The 22,867-nt window shown below is 44.2% G+C and overlaps 1 protein-coding gene across 1 annotated transcript in view; it reads right to left on the bottom strand.

Annotated features, from left to right (window-relative positions):
- Positions 1–22,867, bottom strand: part of LOC309694831 (connector enhancer of kinase suppressor of ras 3-like) — a 42,180-nt gene that overhangs the window by 18,625 nt on the left and 688 nt on the right. Inside the window, exons 2-6 of the mRNA XM_082515074.1 lie at positions 9,062–9,225; positions 5,469–5,671; positions 4,490–4,577; positions 1,093–1,134; positions 154–273 (exon numbers count right to left, since the gene is read on the bottom strand). Coding sequence (XP_082371200.1) covers positions 154–273; positions 1,093–1,134; positions 4,490–4,577; positions 5,469–5,671; positions 9,062–9,225 — 617 coding nt within the window. The remainder of the gene's footprint in view (positions 1–153; positions 274–1,092; positions 1,135–4,489; positions 4,578–5,468; positions 5,672–9,061; positions 9,226–22,867) is intronic.

Genomic DNA, 22,867 nt, shown 5'->3' with positions numbered 1-22,867 from the left:
GGGTTTAAAAAGAAAAGAAAAATGGTGGATAACAGCGTATTACCAGTTCACACATCGAATACATTCCCAGACAGACAACCCAAGAAGCCGACCACAAGTTCGAGGTTCAAAAAAAAGAGGAAAACAAAAAAATGTTCAAGAATCATTCCTCACCAGACCCTCGCCTGGATTGATGTTGGTCAACTGGACTTCTTCCAAACAAGCCGACTGGCTCATCAGGGGGTCAGAGGTGGTTCTCACGGTCTGATCACAGATGGTGTTCAAAATCTTTGACTGCAGAAGAGAACGCCAAACAAAATGCCTCAGTGGTCAAAATAATAAGCACAAGACTTTAATAAACCTCTCGCTGTGATCACAAGTGCTGCACTTAATCATCCAAAGATCAAGTTATTGTGTGTTTTACAGGTTAGAACTGGCAGTTAGGTTACATTCCTCCTATTCATACTATATGCAAAGACCTGTGTGCCTGACATTAACCTCACTACTGTGAGGTTTAATGCTCTGCGAGGGGTCATTAGTGTGCTTTTAAGTGGAGCGACCTCAACGCATAGGACTGAAATCAGTCCTTTAAACACACCTCTTCTATGTTCCTTTCTTGGTTAATGGCAAATACTATAATTTCTCATCATTAGAGGGTTTTATCGTATATACTTTATGTAGAGTTGATCTTGAGGAGTATAAAGGCAAGAAATAAAAATAAATCGGACTCGTGCCAAATAAAGAATAGAAAAAAAAGCTGGTGACAAAGAGGAGCAATGAAAGAAAAGTGAAGAAAAAAGCTTTTAAACAAAGACGTCTGTAATATGAATTTCAAAGAAAGATAGAAAATGGTAGAGGAAGCCCAGTGTTAGCCCACAGAGTCTGGAGAGTGTCAACAACAGGAAACACTGATTGATGGCAGGGCCATAATAGACCCACCTCCTCCTCTGGTCTTCTTGTACACCCGCCTGCTCTATTCACTCAAAAATCTGACCTTGCTGCTGAAAGCAAGTCTGACACAATGCCCAATTAAAAAGACTTAAAGGCCCATTCCCCACAATACTGGAACTTCCAGGTCAGTTCTTTGTTTGCAAAGAGATGCAGAGTACTCACAACTTCCAGGATCCTTTCTTCCATCTCATAAACACTGCAGTCCTGTTGCAGAGAATAGAAACAGGGAAGAGGAAGAAGTTAGTCGATGGCTCGAGAGCGAAAAAGCAAAAGCATGAAGCAGGGTTTGGGTAAATGGGATATAATCAGAATCCTACATATAGAACTGAGAAAAATGAAAAAAGCCACAAATAAACAGCTTTTAGCTTTAAATGACCGCTTTGCTTAAATTATGTGGATGCTTTAATTACATAACACCCTTTGTGGTTCAGTTTACTTATACTGGAATGTAAATACCATAAGAACAGTCATACAGTAACTATGCGCAGATGACATGGTGAGAAACAGTCGGGAAAACATGTCATCGTGCTCAGAAAACCCTCTTCCAAATAGTCTGCTGGCAGAGAGCAAATATTTGGACGCACGGCCGCTTTCTTCGTTGCGACTGGGTGGGCTAGTGGAGGAGGGGAGGTCCTCTGAAGACAAAGCTGTGATCTTTGCAGATTTTATCAGCAGCTCCTTCACCCAGTCAGCCCAGTCAGCTGGGAAACTGTCCACTGGCCCTCTCCAAGTGTCAGCTAGACAGGACACAGCTGTGGCAACAGCCCCACTGACAACTGTGTCGCTGGCGGGGAAAGAAGGGGGGGGGGGGTCAGTCTAGAGTAACCCCCCGAGGGATAGCATCCAACAAATCACAGGTGACATGCTTCTGTCAAAACCACAGAGCACAAAGGTATCAGTGTGAGGCTCGTTCCCCCAGAACGCTCACAAGCTACAAACCTGTGGATGGAAAATAAAGGAAAACTGTTGTGATGTGCACAAAGCCAGCTCTGTTGCTCTTTGTAAATGCATTGTACAGACAGCAAATAGGGGGGTCAGCCATGTTTTTCCATATTTCCATAGCTTGCACATTCCACTGGGATAAAGCGGGGCGTTTGTTTTCAAAACCGTTGGCTTGTTTGCACTAACGAGATTTGCGCGACCGTCTGTGGCCGTGAGCGATGGCTTCGCATCAAAGCAGAATGCATGCAGTGCTCCCTAAATATTCCCTTCGATCTGCGTTTTACCGTCTGTTTGAAGGATGAAACTCATTCGGTGAAGGTTCATACATGCGGCTGCCATGTTTCCCTTACTTTGGGGAGGAAAATGAAAAAACAGTATAAACACGAGGTAGGAATAAATGCAATTATAATACATTTCCTGTGACATATATTGGTCCCCAAAAAAATCATGTTTCCAAACAATCTAATTCCAGCCAGGAATATATGGCGGTTTCAGCAAGAATTTAGCTGCTCTTCCATAAACAAACAGCTGCATATTTCTTTTACAGACATGTTTGGATCGCTGCTCTCTTAACTGAGCCAAGAAGGATGAACTAAAAATACATATTTCAACGTTTAGAGGTCGTGAAACAAAACAGCATGTCATTATCAGCTGGCACGACTCCCATCAAGCTTTAACATTTACAGAACTTCTCCATAGTATCAGATCATGAGAAAACGATATCATAGACTTAGACTCCTGGCTTTATTTCTCATTTCTGAGAACTGTTTGTGCTTCCAAAGTAATCCCACATCTTTGTCAGGACCAAAGTAGTCACAATAGACGAGGGCGAGATGAGAAAGAAAGCACTGCGGCTGAGGACAATTTCCTGGGTGTACTGATCCCTGACATTATGGACTTGATCTCACAACCAGTGTGGATCAGATGACTCTCTGAGTGCAGCTCTCTGGGCCTTTGATCAGCCACCAGAGAAGATTTGCATGGTCGGGCAGTGAGGTGCATGGCTGAGAGTGGAGCGCTGGCACGGTGCCGAGCCTGGACTGACTTCACACCTGCAGGAAACCAAGGCCACGGACTGCAGCATGTCACACCTGGGCTTCTCACGTGATGACAACGATGGACTTTATCGTTTGCAGAGAGTTGAACTTCCTTCGTCATCCAGCGGGAAGCGTAAACTAAAGACACTCGGGATTGATGAAAAATGCATACTTTGACAGAGAGTGACCTCCACGCTGACGGGTTAGCCAAGAAGGACGATGCATCCAGTGTTTTATGGCCTTGTCCCATTGTGTGTGCAAACACAGGCTTCATTCAGGCAGAACACATAAAGTGCGATCTCAAAAGCCCCGATTTCTGGGCAAACCTCACGCCGTCCTCCCCCATCATAAAACTAATCACCGTGGCAGACTCCTGTGCAACTCATTTTATTAACCAGTGCTTTCCATGCTAGCCCACTTGCTCTAAAGAAACAAGGAATCCAAACGATTCAGACAAATCGGAAATGAAACGAGGATTTCTCTGAGCCTGTGTGCTTTTTTATAAACTCGATCATGGGATTAGTTGGAAATCGCCCATCCTCATCAGCTGCTGCGAGCTGGCTTAAAACTAGCAAGTCGAACGGCATGTCTCTCCAGCTGCGAGAGGAAGCTAATCTCTCAAGCCTTGCAAGAACCTTTCAGCACCTATCAGAAGTTTATTCTCCACCATAACCTCTCCACTTCACATGGCAGTGTGAGAAATGGATACCCCCACTCCTCCTGGATGACCATGACCGATACACCCACAGTAAATCACCAGAGGCGCTGAAATCCCAGACTCTGGCGAGGAAATAGGCACTCTGGGAAAGGAATTTATTTTGATGCAATAACCCTCTGAAAAAAATGACACCTGCACTCTCAGGAGCCACTTTCGCTGGCAGCGTAAAATGAGTTTCTTATCGGGATAACCCTTGAGGGATAAAAGACAAGCGGATGAATTGATAGGAAAGAAAACCCAGTCAAAAAAAGTCTTCCCCATATGCATGAGCAACCACTACTGGTTTCATGAAACTGGCAGAAGCAGGAATAACTATACTGATGCAATTCAAGAGCAACCCTCTGCAGAAATATAAAAGGGTGGTTGCCGGTGCTCTGCGCTATCTGTTAGCCATCTTTCCAGCAGTCTGAAGGACCACCTCCTCAATCCTTCCACTAAACCTACACACAGGAAATGCTTCCAGACGGTTTGGTTTCCCACTGTGAGCATCTCGGAGAAGCAAAAACAGGAACCACATGGCCCGAAGGAGTACAGCAGCCCGGGGAATGTTGGCAGCCACCTCTAAAAGAGCGCTAGTGGGTTTTATGAAACTGGAAGCACAAAAGCAACGTTTACCATTAAACGTCCCCACACCGAGGGGGTCTCCTCATTAGCCAGCACGTGGAGGAAAAGATCCCAAGAAAAACAGCAGCATTTGCAATAATGTGCTCAGACTGCTGGCTTCAGGCTCATGTCATGGCTGCCAGACCACATTTCCCATAACACTCTTCTCCTACACATCTGTGCCCCTGAGCTGGTATGTGCTCAGTGGAAAAAAGCTATTGTGTGTGTGTGTTTCTGCTGAACTAACTAGCATGCAGACCTGCTGAACTGTGGTGGTGAGCTCCAGGCACAGCTGAATGATCTTGTTCTTGGTGGCTGTGAAGTCACTGATCCCTGTAAGAGGCGTCCTGCGAGCAGACAAAGGAGGAAAGAGAGAACATTGGAAACAAGCGATGGACTGCAGAGATGAGCTCAAGTTTATTGTACTCGCTCAGATTGCTGTGTTTGGCCACCGACAGGCTTGTTACTCGTTTCTCAAGTATGCAACCATTCTGGTGCCAGCTTATACTTTTCTGTCTTTTTCTCACCTCACTCTATCTGAAACATGTGCTTCAAAAACCAGTTTGTAGTCCTTGGAATATGTCTGACTATATTACAAATCTTGAAACAAATAGCACTTACTGGCCAGTAGCACAAAAAAATAAGGATTACTTTATTTGTGTGCCAGAAATACGTCTCTATATATTTTATTGTTAATAAACAAGAAACTTGATGCAAAATCATTAAACTGCCGTCTGACCAGAAACAGATCTAATACCAAATGTGCAAAGACTTGTTTGCTGAGCTAATGTGCTGTACAAATACATTATTATTAGAGTCAGAGAAGCCTAATGACCTACAAACCTGAACCATAAATTTTCTTTGGCTCTGCTTGCACTTCAGCATCACAACAACCATTTAAACAATGACATCAATGCACCACTTTAGCCAAGCCTGTCATAAAAAGGAGAAGCTTAATTTGAGCCAGCTAACACTTAATCCTGGCAACCTGCTTAATATGCTCGGCTTTTATGGCGTAATGTGTTTTGGAGCAGGTCAACAGGAGCGCACAGGACACTCTGCCAGCTGGATATAACGATAAGCTGACATGCAAAAGGTCTTTATAATGCTGAAAACGAACTCTTATGTCTGATCATAAACAGACTCGTTTTTTGAATATCAAATTGCATCTTTATTTCAAACTAGTGTGATCGAACGTGACACTTCCGCCTCTCATTAAGGCCGTGACAAAGTGTTACCTGTCGAGCCACGCCAGGAGGCTCTTTGCAGCACCGATCAGCTCCACCACGGAGGTAAGAAAATCGTTAGGTGGCTTTCGCGAGGCGCTTCCATCGTAGGCGGGGCTTTTCCTGCGGTCGGCCGTGGCCATGTGCAGACTGTTGGTGGCAGCTCTCATCCTCACTACCAGATTCTTCAAGTTATCTGACTCCACTCCGTAGTTCTGAAACAGCAAATTAAACATAACAGAACGGTTTAAGAGCACACTCATCATCAATCCTTCTACATAGTCTACCTGCGAGGCTTATGGTCCCACCCTGTCAAAACAAGTTGTGTCCCGTCCACTGAAAGGCTGTAATCATTGATTTGACAGATATGCTTTGAGTGCACTTGTCTGTGAACATCGTGAACAAGACATCACTCCCACCCAGCTCTAGATTTGTTCTGGGGTGTGAGTACTTGTGCCATCACCTGATTCTTATCAAGCGGTGTGAAGTTTTCATTCCTAAGTCTAAGCTGTTTCCTGCATACATTCCTCTTATTTAGAAGAGGAATGTATGCCGGTCTCAAAGATCAGGGAGTACACTATAAACCAGCTGTGAAGTGAGCTGCTGCAGGAAACCTGGGCAGCAACAGAATTCACCTTTTATCAGAGTCGGCAGTGTTTAAACTTTTGCATTCTTGCAGCTGAGAAATTGGAATAATGTGTTTTTTCCATATGTACGCAGTGGAAGGGCAGCCTGGCTCTTGTCCTGGTAAATATCAGCTTACAGGATGTTGCATCGCTGCCAGCAAACGCTGCACTCTGAGTGACATGCCAGGAGCTAAATATGCTTTGCAAGGAGTAACACGGCACGTGTTTGGCAACCAACAAACGAGATCTGCAAGTGGTTAGCGTCTCCTTTTATTCCACCGCCCCTCGCCAACATGGGCTCAAAAACATATATTTGACCAGTTTTAGTCTCCGGGGACACACTGGAATAATCAGACTAGTCAAACAGTAGCTGAAGGAAGCATTATTCACGCCACACTTGGCATGAAATGGTTTGTTGAAACACCATTAAGGAAATGCAAACATGATCAAGGAATATGTGAAAAAAGAGAGAAAAGTCACTTGGTGGTTTTATTCTCATTCGGTGTAACTTTAGCACCAAGGCAGCGTGGCTTTTTCATTAGCAGGCTAATCACACCGTCGCAGCGGCTCTGACTGGCCCACAGATGTCCGCTGAGCTAAAAACCACGTCTGAGCAAAATCTGCATTTTCACTCAACCCATTTTTCATCCTCACAACATTTCAAGTCAAATTTACATTCTTGCAGTGTCCTTTTTCACCACACCAAGCTAAACAAAAACCAAGATGGCAGATTTTATTTTTGAAGTAAGGCCTTTCTGGGGCTCTTTGAAGACGTTATTCGCTGACTTTAGGCTCCTCAGGAGAAATCAAGAACGGTTATCACAACACGGTGCTTCCTCCCCTCAGACTTGACTATAAAGGACATATCTTTAAGCAATAGTACAAACATTTGCAGCAGGCCCATGATGAAGCCGTGTTCAATGGCTGCAGCTAATGCTTATGTGATGATAGAAGTGTTGACTTTCAGCACCGACTCTGCAGAAAGCATCAAGGCTCGTGAGAAGACCAGTAAAATGAATTGATGTGTTCTTTCTTTGTCTCTAGACAGCAGTTTGGTCTTGATCTCCTTTGCACGGATGGAGGACGAGTACGAATGCTTCCTAAAGGTTTGCAGCGCTGTATGTTAGCTCATCTTTCATCATGATTTAAGTTTGTAACTATTAACGAGACAAAGATGTGCACACATGCATAAACATTTAAAAAGCGAGAGCAAAGCCTTGCAGCAAAGGGCCTCTACGTCAACAGGAAGTGTCTGACCTCCCAGTAAATTTAAAAAAAAAAAAAAAAAAGGGGAGAAAGTGTGAGAGTGTGTGGGGGTTTCGGGTGCTGCTGGGCTGCGTTCCTGTGAGTAGCAGTGACCTTGAGTAAAAGCTAATTGAATCGGGGGCCTCACTTCCTCCCATGAGCCCAGTGGAAGGTTGAGGCCCGCTTCTTAATAGGGAAACCCCAAACGGACAAAAAACATTATACTTCAAGGCTTCAATCAGGGGTGAAAGGTTAAGGACAGTGCACCAACTACCAAAGCACAAACTGGCAGCATGTTTTACCGTAAATCTTAGAGCAAAAGCACTTGAGATTCCACTTTGTCAATGCAAAAGATTCCAGGGATGAATCCAAATCTGGGCCTGGTTACTGGGATAGTGCAACACATGGTGCAAATTTTATGATAAATAAATCCAATAAAAAAACCCCCAATGAATACGTGCTGAATGCTTCCATCTGTTCAGTGCGGTGACTACAGGTAGAGCACTGATAGGAGGCAGGAGCTTATCGTGCATTGATGGAAAAACTGTCAAAAACTGTGTCAAAGGGAAGAGATTAACATATTTTGCATATCACTCACAATTAAACTGATAAATAGACAGGTAGGACATGAGATTAGATACTTCAGCGTCCTTCCTGTAGATTGTGTATATTAATAGCTCAGTTCATGTGACTCTATTCCAATGCAAAGAAGCTAAGGAACGATAATAAGATCCAAGCTAAGCGCACGTACACTTGCTTTATTAAGAATGCACGAGAACTCAAATGTGGCTTTTGTGCGCTAAGAAAAAAAAAAAAAAAAAGTAAAAGTAGCTCCAAATCTATTCTACCCACAATTTTCCATTCCGCCTCATGCAGTAGAAGATTTAACATTTAAATAGCTTTGAGCAAAAATAACCATGCCACAAATGATTAATGTAAAGTGTTTTAAGAGCGCACAGAAATGCTGACACTGATCAAAACGCGGGGACCACAAGCTTGGACTTTTATGGCACAGGAAGTGATAAAACTCCAAATCGATCCCATCTGCTGGAGAACCTGTTTCTCTTTCAGCTGGAGCGCGGAAGGTTTCATCACTCTTTACTCGCCTGCAGGTCTCAGGCAGACACATTTTAGCTGGAAGCTGTTCTGGGATCTGTGGTGATGGACAGCAGATCAGCGTGACTCAAAGTGAGCAAGAGGAGCCAAACATGGGATTTTGATACTGAACCGGGAGAGATTCAGCATGGAATTAGGAGTGAAGATGATTGCAGGAGTAAGCACGAAACCAACTTTTCATTTCCTTTGAGACTGATGAACAAACAGCTTAAGTACATATGTATTTGGTGCACATATAGCGAGAAAGGAGGAGGAGCTTCTTATTTTATCTGTCAAACACATCTAACTGCCACTGCTAGCTACATGTTGCCCATTAGGATCAGCTTCTGTTATCTCCCACATCTACAAACTGCCACACAGCTGTGACACCTGTGACCTGCTCTTCTCCAGTGTCCTCAGGCTGCTTCATGTGTCGCGATGCGTCCACACCCTGCTGAGATGTGTGGGAAACGATGAGCTCTTCTGCATCGCTAGTTCCTTTAGCTGCCAGACCAGAAACTACCAGTTGAGTTTTTAGTGAATGAGAGCGAGGGGGGAGGGTCAGGGACCAACAGAGCCTTCCTGAGGTACAGCCTATAAAATCCTCACATAGATTCAACCAGAAACAGATCTACTGACCAGAGCGCATAGCAGGTCGACAGCCTCCAGCACCAGCTCCTGGTGGCCAATCCTGGCAACGCCGAGCTCTTCCAGGTCCTGATGTGTGATCTTCAGCAGCTGCTCGCCACTGATCTTCTCCCGCTCAAAGTTGCTAACGTACTGCTGCAAGCTGTCATCCAAACCTACAACACACACAAGAAGGAAAAGGGAAAAAAAAACAGCAAATGAGGATAATCTTACCAAAGTATGTTGATGTCATTCACAAACCTTTTTGTCGCCATGCAAAACAAAACCACAAAAATCAGGTGATGTCAGGTTTTTTAGCACGTTCCAAGTGTGCGTGTGCACTGTCCAGATAAGGAGCAGGTGGGATGGCTATCTTTGCTAGATAAACAAACCATAAACAGAGTAACGGTTGAGAGCGCTCAGTCTGTTAGACTGGTTAAACAATGGGTGGCTGTATTTGTGTGTATGCATGTTAGGTCTATGTGGGTGTGGGTGTTTGCAATAAGTGCGTCCGCATCATGGGTGTCCCCTTGCTTCTATTCCAAACTCCACTAACAAATGACTTGGACTGTGACACCAACTGCTACAGTCACTGAACTTACAAGGATGCAGCTCACACAGCCTCCTCTCACACTGCATATGATTTCAAAGCTGTGCATTATAATAAACAAATGCACAAAACATGCCCTCCCTATGCATGCAATGCACCCCTCAGGGGACCAGAAAGTAAAGTTCAAACAACAGAGGAGAAAATGAGCCTTTGTGTATTTTGTGAGTGTGTGTAGCTGTGGGTGTGGAAGTAAACGCCATCGCCTCTCGCCATCAAAGAGCGTACACAGAGGCGGCAGCTGCAGCTACATGGCCCTGCGCCCCGATTCCCTCTGAAAGACCCGTCAGCTGCAAGACTCTCCCACTCTTTCAGACCTCAGCACATGCACGAAGCACAACTGACATTACTTAGCGTGGTGCATGATTAGGTGATATATTTTAAGTGGGGCATCCAAGTTCAAAAGCGACTTGACAATTTTAGCCTGGCCACGTGCGACATCTGCAGATGGGTCCTTATCAAACGTAGAGGTATGAGTGAAGTCCTGTGGGTTTATTCTGTGGTTGCTTTTGTCTTTAAATGGCACCTCATATGTTTATGTCCCTGTGGGGCTCAGTTCGTGCACCTGTTGCCGAGAGTTTGCATAAAGCAAAGACAAAGGTGTGCATGTGACAGTCACTCCTGACCAAACAATACTGAATTGCATGCAAATACTTGTAGCATGCATTCTGCATTAAAACGCATTAAAGCATGAATACAAGCACAACAGTTTAAAAAAGCCATAAAACATATTTTCAGAGTTATGGACTCAGACTGAAATTAAACCATTTTGGTGTTGTGGGCAGGGCTCAGTTTAAAAAGTTCCAGCCACCAATCAGACGACTGTCGTCAGGTGACTCAGCGAGCTCTGCAGCCACAGAGTTCCCATGAGGTAAATACTGTCAGGAGACCTCAGGACATTTTTATAATCACTTCTCATGATGTTTTTTTTAAAGTTATGTCAAACTCTTTAACACCTGTTGCATGTTTCATGGTAACATTCGACTTTAGAGCGAATCTTTCTGTTCACATGCCTATAAAAGAGCACCTTTCAGACACATTAAAACCTCATTATGGTATCAAAGTTCCCTCTGACAGCAATTTTAATCCTTCAGAAAATATAATCCATGTGTGAGAGCTCAAGTCGTCTCCACTGAATCACAGAGAAAATCCATCACGACTCGTTAACCATTAGCCTCCATACAAGTCAGGTCCAGTTAGGCTCATTACATTTTTCTCATTCCTCGGCATGCTAATCTTAGGCAAGACTTTCAGAGAATTTTTAGGCTTAACCCTCGACTGGCCGGTGTTCTGCGAGGGAATCCACTTCGCATTGTAGGAAAGGGGCTGAGCACTGGCCTGAGCCCACACTGACATGAACACAAGCCAAGCACAAACACAGGGCCAGTCACTTAATGCGATTAGATGAAAACAAAGTCGTGGGTCTGGACGGGGCAAAGTCTCCCTTTCCTGCTGTGTTAAAAAGGCATTTCCTGTGGAATGGTGCCACCGTCCTTCCACCAACAAGGGAAAGTTGTGGTTTAGGCTACAAAAAGAGTTGAAGGGGCTCCAATTGCAGGATCTTAACTGTTTGAAAAACACAGAGTAGATATCAGAAAACACTCTGGAATTAATTGATTGACTAACTGATGAGGGGCTATCCTCTCCTTTAGCTTGTTTTCACTTTCATTCTTTGGCAAGAATTTTCCTAGAAGTTAGAGCTGTAGGCATCAGGAAAATCACTCCGTGATGTTCTGGCTTAGGTTTAAAATGTTTTTATTTGTGCTAAATACAGAAAGGGGACATTTCCCCCCTCTGACACTTAAAAAAATAAAAACAGTGAGGCTTATAAAACATTTATTGTGCCTCAATCAATGGCTGTTAGGGCGTGTGTATGTGTGTGCGAGACTATCAATTTTCATTAAAGGGCAGAGAAACCAGTAAAAGAGATAGAGTGTCACGTTATTGTGAATTGAGTAAAGGGGGAAGCAGAGGGGAGGAGTGTGTGAATGCTTTTGAAAAGCCTGCACAGGATGAAATGCTGTGGAGGTTTATGGACTCTGAGAACCGCTTGGCAAATGTCCTCAAACCAGAGCGAGTGCATGTAAACTGGGAAGCAAAGCACCAAAACACCAGACAATCACTTACCTCCTTCTATTTACATCATCAAAAAGTCTAAATTACTGTGTGCATTTTGACAGCTGGTTCGTGCTTCATCATTCTTTAGCTCAAAGTTGTCCAGTGTGAGATGTGACAATCTGCTGTTTTCCACTTCATATCAGTGTAAATGCATTTTGCAGGCTAACTTAGCATTCTGAATACTTTAGCTTAAGCTGTGAAATAATAAATCTCACTTTTCTAAAAGTAAACTGAGTTTGCTTGTCAAAGTTCTCACATTTCAAAATCTGAACCAAAATCTCGCAGCACTAAGAACTCCTTCATCCTGAGTCTGCAAATAAGTGCTTCATTCCCAGCCCACAGAGGCTCGATCATCCAGGTAAGGAAATCCCAAAAAGTTGATTCTGTTCATCCGGGAACAATCAGAGAGAAGGTGTGAGAGTACCAGTGTCACAAAGAGTTTAAAAAGGAAGAATGGAGAAGACAGACTGTAATCACTGACAGTGCAGAAGATGACTGACAAATGCCAGGGTTAGAGGTTAGAGGTTAGGGGATCTGGCTGTGCCTAATGTGGCACCTGCTGTTCAATGTGGGGTCTCACCACCACACACTGTTTCGGTAAACAGTGATTATGTGCCAAACAGGTTAGCAGCAAAGGTTTAGCAGTACAATGGATAAACCTTCAGGACAGCAGGACAAGAGCTGGACAATCTGGACAACATAAATGGAACTAGACCCGCCTAGTGGCCTTTAAGCTCTGCAGCCTACTTAAAGCCTGTGTAAGCACACAGTTCTGGCAATATAAACAGAGCACATCCTTTTGCAAAAGGTTAGTTTATTCTTATCCTAATCTCAACAATTGGCTGTTTTTTTGTCTAAAGCACAAAAGAGCCCAGGACTCTGTATTTGTGATGAACAACATTAAACAACAGCAAACAGGATTGAACAGGATTTCTGAAACAAGTTCACATCTTTGTCCCAAGGAAAAAAAAAAACAGATCAGTTCAGATCCATAATGCTCTTCAGTGCAGCTTTTGGTTGCCAACTTTTCGTTCTCAGGGGTTTGATTACATTAGTAAAAGAGCACGCAGTCTTTCTCCCCCAACAGAAAGAAACAAACAATCTCCCTCCCCCATCTTTCAACCCCTCCCTGTGCTCCCAGTGGGAGCACTTGCCACCATGTAACAGACACACACACACACACACACACACACACACATAAACCAGTATCCCCACAGGGGTGGCCACTGGGAAAGCTACTGGGTGTAGAATAGCTAAGCCACTGTAACTCCGCTGTCTTTATTTGTCAGCCGGGCCTCTGAACCTGTGGGGAACGGTCAGGAATTTGATTCATTGTTCTCTGCAGAGCAGCTCCATTGTGGGAACTTGCAGCGCTTTGGCACAATGGTCTCTGGCAGGACCAGGCCGTGCAGTAATTAAAAAGAAAGAAAAAGCTCCTCTCGACTACACAGCTAAGCTATCCTGTAATGCATGACTTCACAGGACAACAACAAAGCCTGTACACACACTGGGAGCTGGGGATAGAAGTTACACAATGATCTCCGTCTCTATTGCGCCTGTTGTCTCTTCTTCTGCAGACAGTACAAAATGTTAATATTAATATAAATAATAATATTAATCTGAATATATATTAGATGCACGTTTTCCTTCAGTGCTAAAACCTAACAGGCTAATTCATTCCTGGGATTTCCTATCTTCTGATAGCATCGATTATACAAGCCGGTATAATCCATGCTTTAATCTTATCATCACTTCCTCCAGCTAACAGAGTGTTTCACTTTATGTACCCTAATCTTAAAGACAGACAACTACAAACTGGCAGCTACATGTCCCAAGTGTGCTTCGTAAGGGAGAAAAGCAGCTGAGGCTGGCCCCTCCACAGAAGACAAAAGCAGCCCTGTCTCTTACCGGGTGATGGACGATGACTGATGAGAGCTGAAGGGTCAGAGTTCAGGGGGCTGTCGTGGCTGAAGCGCATTCAGCGAGCACGAGTGCCAGCCCCCTTAGGTTCAGTTAATCCTCACCTCTAGCACAGCAGACCGAGTCACGTGACTGCTACCTTTTTAGATTTCTAAGGTTGAATGAGCTGGAAGGGAAGGAGGATGTTGGACAGCTCAGTTAATATCGACTAAGGTCTGGAGGTGATGGAGGTCTGGGCGGAGGAGAAGAGGAGGTTTGGAGAGGTATTTTTGGTCGGGCTGTTATGTGATGACTTCTGGTCACAATGACATCAGAAGACAGAAGAGAACAAGAAACAGGGCAAAGAGATAAGCACACTGCTGCGGGCGCATGAGTACGAGAGTCTTTGTAAACCTGCAGCAACAAAAACACTTGTTGCCCAATTTAGAGGCGTGGGATAAGACTCTGAAACTGACTGGGTCACCGAGTTTAAACCTAAAAATTCCTTCCTTGTATACGGTTACTCAACGCCACACGTGGAACCTCTAACAGCTGCATACAGTAGGCCTATATGCAGGTAATATTAGGGATTCTTGGGCAGTTTGAGTGAGCTACACCTGCACCTGCGCTGAACATCATTTTTGGGTTTAGATTAGATTAGACATCTTAGGTCTGAAGCTTTGAGAAGTGACGGGGACTATCCAGTTAATCCTGATTATTCCGATTAAGCTCAGGCAATTGGATGAATAGACTGGCTATCTGTGAATGGCCAGGTTCATTATCTGTTGGTGATTTACTCCGCAATATTTAAGTGATTAAGAAAGGACAGTAAGCAGTCACTGATTGGTGGATTTTTCCCATCAGTCATTATTATGAACATGTAGGACAGGCAGCAACATGGAAGTCTCCATTCTTGTGTTCAACAACTTTCTGAGTCAATAAGCTATCCTGTATTATTGCAGTGTGTTTCAGCTGTATTACACTGTTTTAATTTTCAGTGCATGCAAGACATCTTTAATCGTGCTCGTGTCAGAAAAGTTAGCTAATCAAATGTTTGCTAGATGCACTTTTGCAGTTGTTTGTAAATCACGAGACTTTCTAGGAAGATCAAATTTGTGTTCAGGAACCATTTTATGTGACCTTTTTATTGATTAATGAACAAAACGCTGGTTCTAGAGCTCATTTCTTATCCTGCAGAAGTAACGGGCTGCACACCAAACTGCTCACGTCACAGGTTTAGAATGAGGACACCGGACTGCGTCAGCCCAGATACCTTAAATTCATCATGCAACACATGAGACAGAATGTAGTAGATGATAAATCAGGAAAGAGTTTTCTATCATTCTAATAAGGCTCAGGTCTGTGTGCGTGGAAAAGACGTCGTGTGGCTGTGCCACAGACTCATGCGTTTCATTTTTTTGTCGTTGCAATAATCTCATAAATATTTTCTTGCTTTGTAAGAAACGATCTGACTGTAACTCCACCGTACATGGAAAACGTGTTCATATCCGTCTGCCTGTCCTCATGCTGGGATCCGTTTTGGCCCAGTCTGCTGTTTGTTTGCTGGGTTTGCAACAAAAACCATTTGGAGCAACAAAATCTGCGTCTTGTTCCTGTGAGTAATCAGCTACATGCGTTTCTGTCCTGGGTGATTTCTTTTGGAGCTATGCTAATGAACAAGGGTGCAAAATCAATCAATAAATAAATATGGGTGCATGGCAGAAGGTTCATCAGGCTTATAAAAGCAGATAAACTGCTTGTCTCTTGAGAAAAAGATACGAGGTAATAGTTTACGCAGGTAAGCGAAGGAGTTGGAGCAATAACCTCTCAGGCCAACATAAATACCCATCGCTCTCCAGTCGGCCGCCTGGCCACGCTGCAGCTCGTTACCGCAGGATAAACACGTTCTAAAGAAAGCAACAAAGACCTCAGAAATATCTCAAGCCGCCCCCACCTCTCTCCTGTTCCTGCCTCTCCGCCCACCACAATATTTCGTCTTCCTGGCACCACCAAGGCTCATATTGTTGTGCTTAACCTGTTGACAAACATCAAAACATAGTCACAAAGCTTTAAAGTCACAACACAATTGCCGATTTTATCATTTAAGAGCGGAGTGTTGTAGTTTTGATCGCAGCAGGTGATCAATCAGACAGAAACGAGGACGCTCACTCCGTGAAGCGCTGTTTTCGTGTCAACGCGACTTCAAAAACACTCACTTTGTTACAACCTAAGCATCACTGTCCCAAGAAAAAAATCTATAATTAAAGACTGTTGTGTTCTGCAAAGAGACAGTGATGGAGAGAAAGAGGCAAACGTGAGGGAACAAATGTCAGAGACAGAAGCTGTAAATGAACACTTTTAAAACACTGCATCCAGAGCAGGCCTGAAACACGGCTTCAAAGCCAAATGCACTAAGACACAGGCAAAAAACAGGGAACTCGGTTTAGTGTTTTCCCATTACATGTACGGTGTATGACCAGGGTGGCCCTCCATGCTGATTACAGACCAATTTACCAGCGCCATAATAGCTGCCTATGGAAACCACAATAAAGATGAGCCATGTTTGGGGGAGGAAATGAGTCCCACTGATTTAGTTTGCCATGGGAATACTGTGCTAGACGTCCTCCTGACGCTGCATGTGGGCATATTTTCTAGCAGAGACAAATTTAACTTTGCATCCATTGTGCTGTTCTGTTGCATGACAATGCTTTCTGAAACAGACAGACAGACGCCTTTAATTAAACTAAAGATATCTTCATATTGCTCCAGTGGCTCATGTGGTTGAATGTAGTCCAATCCTAATTTTGGATCGATGAAAGCATCTTTGGATAAGAACCTGCTAATTGACATAAATCTATCACAGGGCAAAGCAGTAAAAAGATCGACTTTGCTGCAAAGCCAAGCTGAGCGTTTACTCGATCTAAGCCGACAGGAGGTTCATCTCTGGCCCCGACAAGCTGGAGGTCCACAACCCTCCACAGCACAGCGTTTTACTGCGGCAGTGCAAAGTGCTGCTGGTGGTCAGCCCCCTCAGCCACAACCAGACTGGCCGAGGCTGTAAATAAAGTTAAGGTTACTATAGTGACAGGGGAAGTGGGAAGAGGTCGGCGACAGTGGAGGGTGGGAGATTTGGGAGGGTTTTGAGGGAGGGAGAAACCTGGCTCATGGCCAGGTCAGTGGAAGAGGACACGAAAAGACCGAGAGCATCATTTGTCTGTCTTACGTTACAGGCAGGCACACGTTTTAAATAGAAACAGAAACATAAGCATGATTAGAAGCGATCGGCTTTCCCATAAATCAATTAAAAATAAAGGATTAATCGTGACTAATATTCTCTTTATGACAGAAAGGAGAACTTCAACAAATTATGCAACGCAAGACATCACTAGGCAGCCTACAGGCAGTGGGCAGCTGATCCTGTTCTTCCTGCTGCAAGGGGTGAGGGAGAGGGAGGGTGAGTCATCTTCAATGAAAAGATAGCACTGAATGACAGTGTGTCACCCACAGGCCAGGACAGGGCACCCGTGACGCACGAACACACAGCATGTGATCTGTGCTGTCCTGGCTTTGCTGTCCCTACATTCTGTTTTCTTGCTGTATGAAATAAATGATAGCTTACACACACTCACACACACTCACACACACTCACACGCTACTTAACCGGTGAGCTTTGTTTCGAGTCTTGCCAGCACCTGCCGTGCATCTTCCTCACAGAAAGAGTTGTTCCTACAAATAATAAATGTGCTGTTGACTGGAAACAGCTGGAATAGGTTGTCATATACAAACAGAGAGGAAGGTCACGTGACAGAGTTTTCCCAGGTAGGCTGCACCACTGGAAACAAAAGGGAGGATCAACAGAATCTCCCCTGATTGTTTCTTCGGGTCCACAAATCTCTCAAAGAGGAGCCGCCACTCCCTGTCCAAACAGTCGAACCAACATTTGCTCTAAAATCTTTTGTACAACGCTCCGAGTTTGTGTCTCAGACAAAAAACAATGGTTAGTTCAGTATGTGGACTGGACACAAGAGGATGAGTTAGTATGATGACTGTTGGGTGACAAAAATAGTTGTTTTTCCCCCCATTCTGGGATAGGGAAGCCCGGGGAAAATGTGCAGCGTCAAGTGAAACTAAAGTCCTCGTCAGCTGGTGCAACATGTATGACTTCACTAGCATGTGTTTGTGGAATGTTTTGAAGACTCCTGAGGAGACTTTCAGCCACGATAAAACGAAAACAGAGGTTTGTCACCTGATTATGAGCTTTTCTTAATAGAACAATAGAAATCTGACCTGAAAATTACGAATAAACAAACACAAAGACTTTGTGTTTTTCGAGGAACCTTTTGTTCATCAACCCATTCAGAGCCCATGAAGCCACGCAGATAGTGGGGCTCATTAATGCTTTAAAAACACAGACTGGCCCATTAATGCTGCCTCATCTATCGCCGCTCTCTTGCGTAACCAGTGAATGAGAGCTGACAAATTAAAAAAAAACCATCACAGGCGAGTGAAAACACAAACACGAGCACGGAGACCTAAAAAAATGTGCGTGGTGATACTAGCACCTCTGTTGTGCATATATAAACAACAGTGGATCAGAAAAAAGATAGTAAGCAAATTAAAGCTTAGTCACAAGAATGTATTTCCCACAGGAATGACAATTTTATCCTGTGGGAACAGCTAGACAGGAATTCAGCCTCCACGGAGGACTAGTCTGAACATGCACAGATCTGGCGCTCGCCCAAGTGCCCGGCTAAACCCCAAAGTAGGCGACAGTTCATAAAACTACAGATCACTTTATAATCATAATGACATTACACTCCATTAGAGTGTAAGCAGGTGGCAGGATGAAAGAGCTTTGTGTGTATTTGGTCAGCGAGGGGGACCGACCTGACAGGCTGTGGCATTTTTAAATCCGTTAAAAGCAACTGGTGGCCCCAAATGCAACAAAGGACATGTGTGACCTGTTTGGACTGCTCATTCACAGAGCCGCTGGTTTGGTTTAGCAGGAGGGAGAGGAAAAAAAAAAAAAAAAAAAAAAAAAAAATCACAGCACTTACATTCCTCTCATGTTCGGAGTTTATTTGAGCATAAATGCATTAGCGGTGCTTTGATAACAATATCAACCCAGGCACACACTTCCTTTTCCCTCCTGCACCAGCGCACACAGGTCCGGTAGCATTTACAGACATCACCGGGAACAATCGTGACACATACCAGCGAGTGCACGGGAGCATTTCACATCCCTGCACGAGAGGTCGGTCAACATGTGACGCCTAAATACACACTGGCCTGCTGCGTCACCTCAGGTTGTTGCTTTCAGTCCCGTGACTTAAGCATGGCACTTCACAGGCCAATGCTCTTAGGGCAGACTGAGGCCAAACGGCTTGCAGGTCCGACTAAGCTGAGCTCATCAGGGAGATTTGCAATGCACATTTTAGATTTGAATGAAAAGCAAACTGGTGTAGCTTCGGGTTAGCTTGGACGTGGGATCAAACTCGGGCTCCTCTCTGCTGACATTGTGAGAATTAGTTATAATGTGCTCTACATGCAAATGCAAACTGATATCAGTGTGCTGATAACAATCATTTGACCTATAAAGCGCCATACGCAAGAAAGTATACCGTGTAAACACAATGTGCCGGCTGCTGGTGAAGCTGCGGAGGAAAGTCATTTTTAAGGTTTTATTTATGCAGCTGCCTTTTATTCAGACCAAATCAGAGTGTGAAAAACCCCGACGCTGACTGTGTCCCCCCATGTTGGAGCTCCTGATGCTGTCAGGCTGGGATTCATGTGACAAAAAGGCCACAGAGGCCATGACAGCAACAAAACCACAGCAGTGCCTTTGAGTAACCTCTCCCCAGGGGGAATCCTCTTACAGCACTTCCCCTAAACTCTTTTCTAAAGAAACATTGTTATGCGCGCATCACTAGAACTCAACAGGTTAAACTTAAAGATGCAGAAAGTGTTAAAAAACAAAGGCTGGACTTTACGGGAATTAAACAGTTTCACTTGAATACATCATCCCATCCTGTTACTTCCTTTTCTGAGTGAGGTCGTTAGACGGAGCAGACAGATTTCTGCAGCTTACAGAATATGTTTGGATTAATCTGACACTTGTTCTCCTGATGCATATACACACAGTTGCTCCAGCGTAAGGCTTGCTAAAAATGGATTAATGATGCTTGTGGTGGCTATCCAAACATAGACTCTACTTTCCTGATAGAGCCGGCACTAAAACAGGGGTAAAGGATGCCTTAATAAGGGTGAGGTGTCTGGACAATGTCTGTTCTTGCTCCCATATAGGAACTCTGTTTCAGTCAGATAAGGATCATGAGCCATCATTGCCCTCACCTTCCTATCCTCTCCAGAGATAAGGTTGCTGAAGGCACCCGTCAGTGAAGCTACTCAACAATCCTTTTATTTTTCCCAGGTTCGAATTTGGTGAAAGACAAAAGCACATTGAGCACGTTTGTCACCTTTCTGACAAGATAACCGACATCTCAGCCCTTTGGTGGGAGACAGAACAGTGCTTGCACATGCTTGTCATTAAGGACGTGTTGATCTGATATTTGGATAAGATATCCAAGTATTAAGTTGGTGGTGTTTCACTGCAGCTACACCCACTGTGGTCGAAGTGAACGGACGCACCTGAAAAGCTCCCACAGCGACGATGCTTTCACTGTCTTGGTCTCGCTTGGTTTGTGTTCGCTTCGCCACTTCTTTGGAAGCTCTTGCTGGACTTGATTTCACTTCAGCTGTCTCCTGTCTGCTCCAATCCACACTCGATAAGTGTGTGTGAGGAGCAGGTAAAGGATGCGCACTCAGACTGAGAGGATGTAAAGGACAAACCAGCGTGAACGCAATTAACAGCAACCTAATGACGCTCACGCTGAGCTGAAATGAGACTACCGGTAATGAAATTTAGGTGAATGAAGCTAAGGAAGCTGAGCTGAGGCATAAAAGAATTGGTCTCGGTCTGTTCCACACAGTGAGGATTTACATCTTACTAATGTAACCTGGTTATCAGATTTTTGGGTTCTGGATCGGATTGGAAGTGGAAAAAAATTGGATCAACACACACTTGCTGCTACTCTTCTACCTACTATTGAGTAGATGAGCAAAGCTTGGTAAAATAAGTCCATCACTGAAGTTTACATGTCCAACCTGCTTTACAGACACAGAGCTTTGAAATTTGATAAGCCAGGATACATTTATGGAAAACACTGCAGGACATTTCGGCTGTATTGCAAAAGCAAAAAAGCAAAAAGCCACACAGTAAGACTGTATTTACAGATACACTGATTCCTCCCAGCAGCTGCAAGGTGGAAAAGAAAAATCTGAATTACATCCTATTCAGGTGTTTGTATATATTGAATGCCACCCTCACCATTAAAACACTGCTGTTGTGTATTCAAGACTATATTTGGAAAATGACTAGCAGCATGTCTAAGCCTTAATTTCAAAATCATCACAATGAGCTAAAAATGCATTTACTGAAAACATGGTGTGTTCTCAGGAAAGTGCGGTCAGTTCCCCGGAGGACGTAATCCCACACATGACATATGGCATACCAGTCACAGAGCACTGCAGGTCCAGCTGGGAGATCTTGTGGTGAAGCAAATGTGCTTCAGGACATTTCCAGTCCCCACACATAGAAAACAACAACAACAATGTTTGAATTGAAAGGGATCAAGAGTGACAATAAACATCCACCAGCGACCACTTGATCCGCTGCAACAATGGAGGTGTTTAACAACAGCTTCAATACACAAGAGCAGCCCCTGTCCAGCTCGGGGAAACAGCCCGAGGCAAACGGGAGTAAAGGTCTGCACAGAGTGCTTCCTGAGACTTTCATTTGGCTTCTGTCACACGCACAGCAACTCTGCAAACAGCCGTGTTCGGTGTTGGTGCGAACGGTCAACAAGCGGCCGTGACCCCGCTCCGGGTGTGCGCTTTCCTTCAGTTTGACGCCGTTTGGCTTTGGTATGAAAAGATTACACAAGGTTTCCTTCAGTCAAACAACACGAGTGGTTACGTGCTGTGTTATGGCTGTGGACGGTGCAGCGGTCACTGAGGACCGAAAGAGGCCTTTTCTTCTCTGTGAAAACTGGTGGTGGCTTTTGGCCCTCCTTTAAAAAGGCTCTTTGCTTTTCTTTAACAAAGAAAATGTTGGCGCATGAGCACAGCCAACCCAGGGAGATGTTTAAAATACCAAAGGAAGAAGTGCAATATCACAACGCTTCATTTTTTTGCAGCTCTGACTGCTTAAATGCAGATCCACCTGCTTGCAAAGTTATTGTTGTCTACACCGACGACAGCACCTCTGTGCAAATGTGATTCAGCAAAGCCAGAGCAGTGACCCTGGAAGCCTCTCAAGTATAAAAACAAAACTTCATCAACCGTTTTTCATGCACCAGCTTCAGCAGGGAGCACTTCCCTGAGCGCGTCAGTGCATTTCACTCAGTTCTTCCCTTCTGATGTGTTTGCAGGAGTCTGCAAATCCAGTAGCTGGGACCTACAGAGACAACTGCTGAGTCAGATTTTCAGGTCACTGACAGTAGTGGGGCCCATATACACAACTAATCCTCCATCCACAAATGCCCGGTCAGGCTCTTTTCACAGCACACATGGAAACTAACCCCTGACAATCCCCTTTAACCCCCAACTATCGATGCGCACTAGCAGGCACGCCTCATTCAGCAGTTAATACACCACCGCCTACTAACTGTTACACTTCCATAAAAATACAGAAGTTAGCTTAAACTTACAAATCAGTATATGAAAAAAGTTTCCAAATGTCCTTCAGAACAAAGACAGACGCTTTGATCCCATCACGAAGAGCCTGCGCTTCTTTTTCCTGACTGATGACCACAAACTTCAGTTTCTGAGTTTGGCATCTCTGCAACTACTCCATCCACTACGTAGCTTCTTGCGCCGCACGCCATGCATACCTATGCTGTGACTAAAGTCTGGTTCAGAGAATATTTATGCCACTAGCATACCTCTCATTCCTCTCAGAAAATTAGAAATAGAATTTATTTTTTAATGGAGAAAAAAAGATCAGTGCAAACTTACAGACAAATTATTCGGACTTTCTTTAGAGATTTTAAAGCTCCAAAAGTCCAGAGTACAGTGACTGTTACACATCAATATCACTTTCTTTAAACAAATAAAAAAGCAGCAGCAAATATAAT

Source organism: Aulonocara stuartgranti (assembly GCF_965226115.1).
Source record: "Aulonocara stuartgranti genome assembly, chromosome: 19".
NCBI classification, from domain to species: domain Eukaryota; kingdom Metazoa; phylum Chordata; class Actinopteri; order Cichliformes; family Cichlidae; genus Aulonocara; species Aulonocara stuartgranti.
This window is presented reverse-complemented; position numbering and strand designations above follow the sequence as displayed.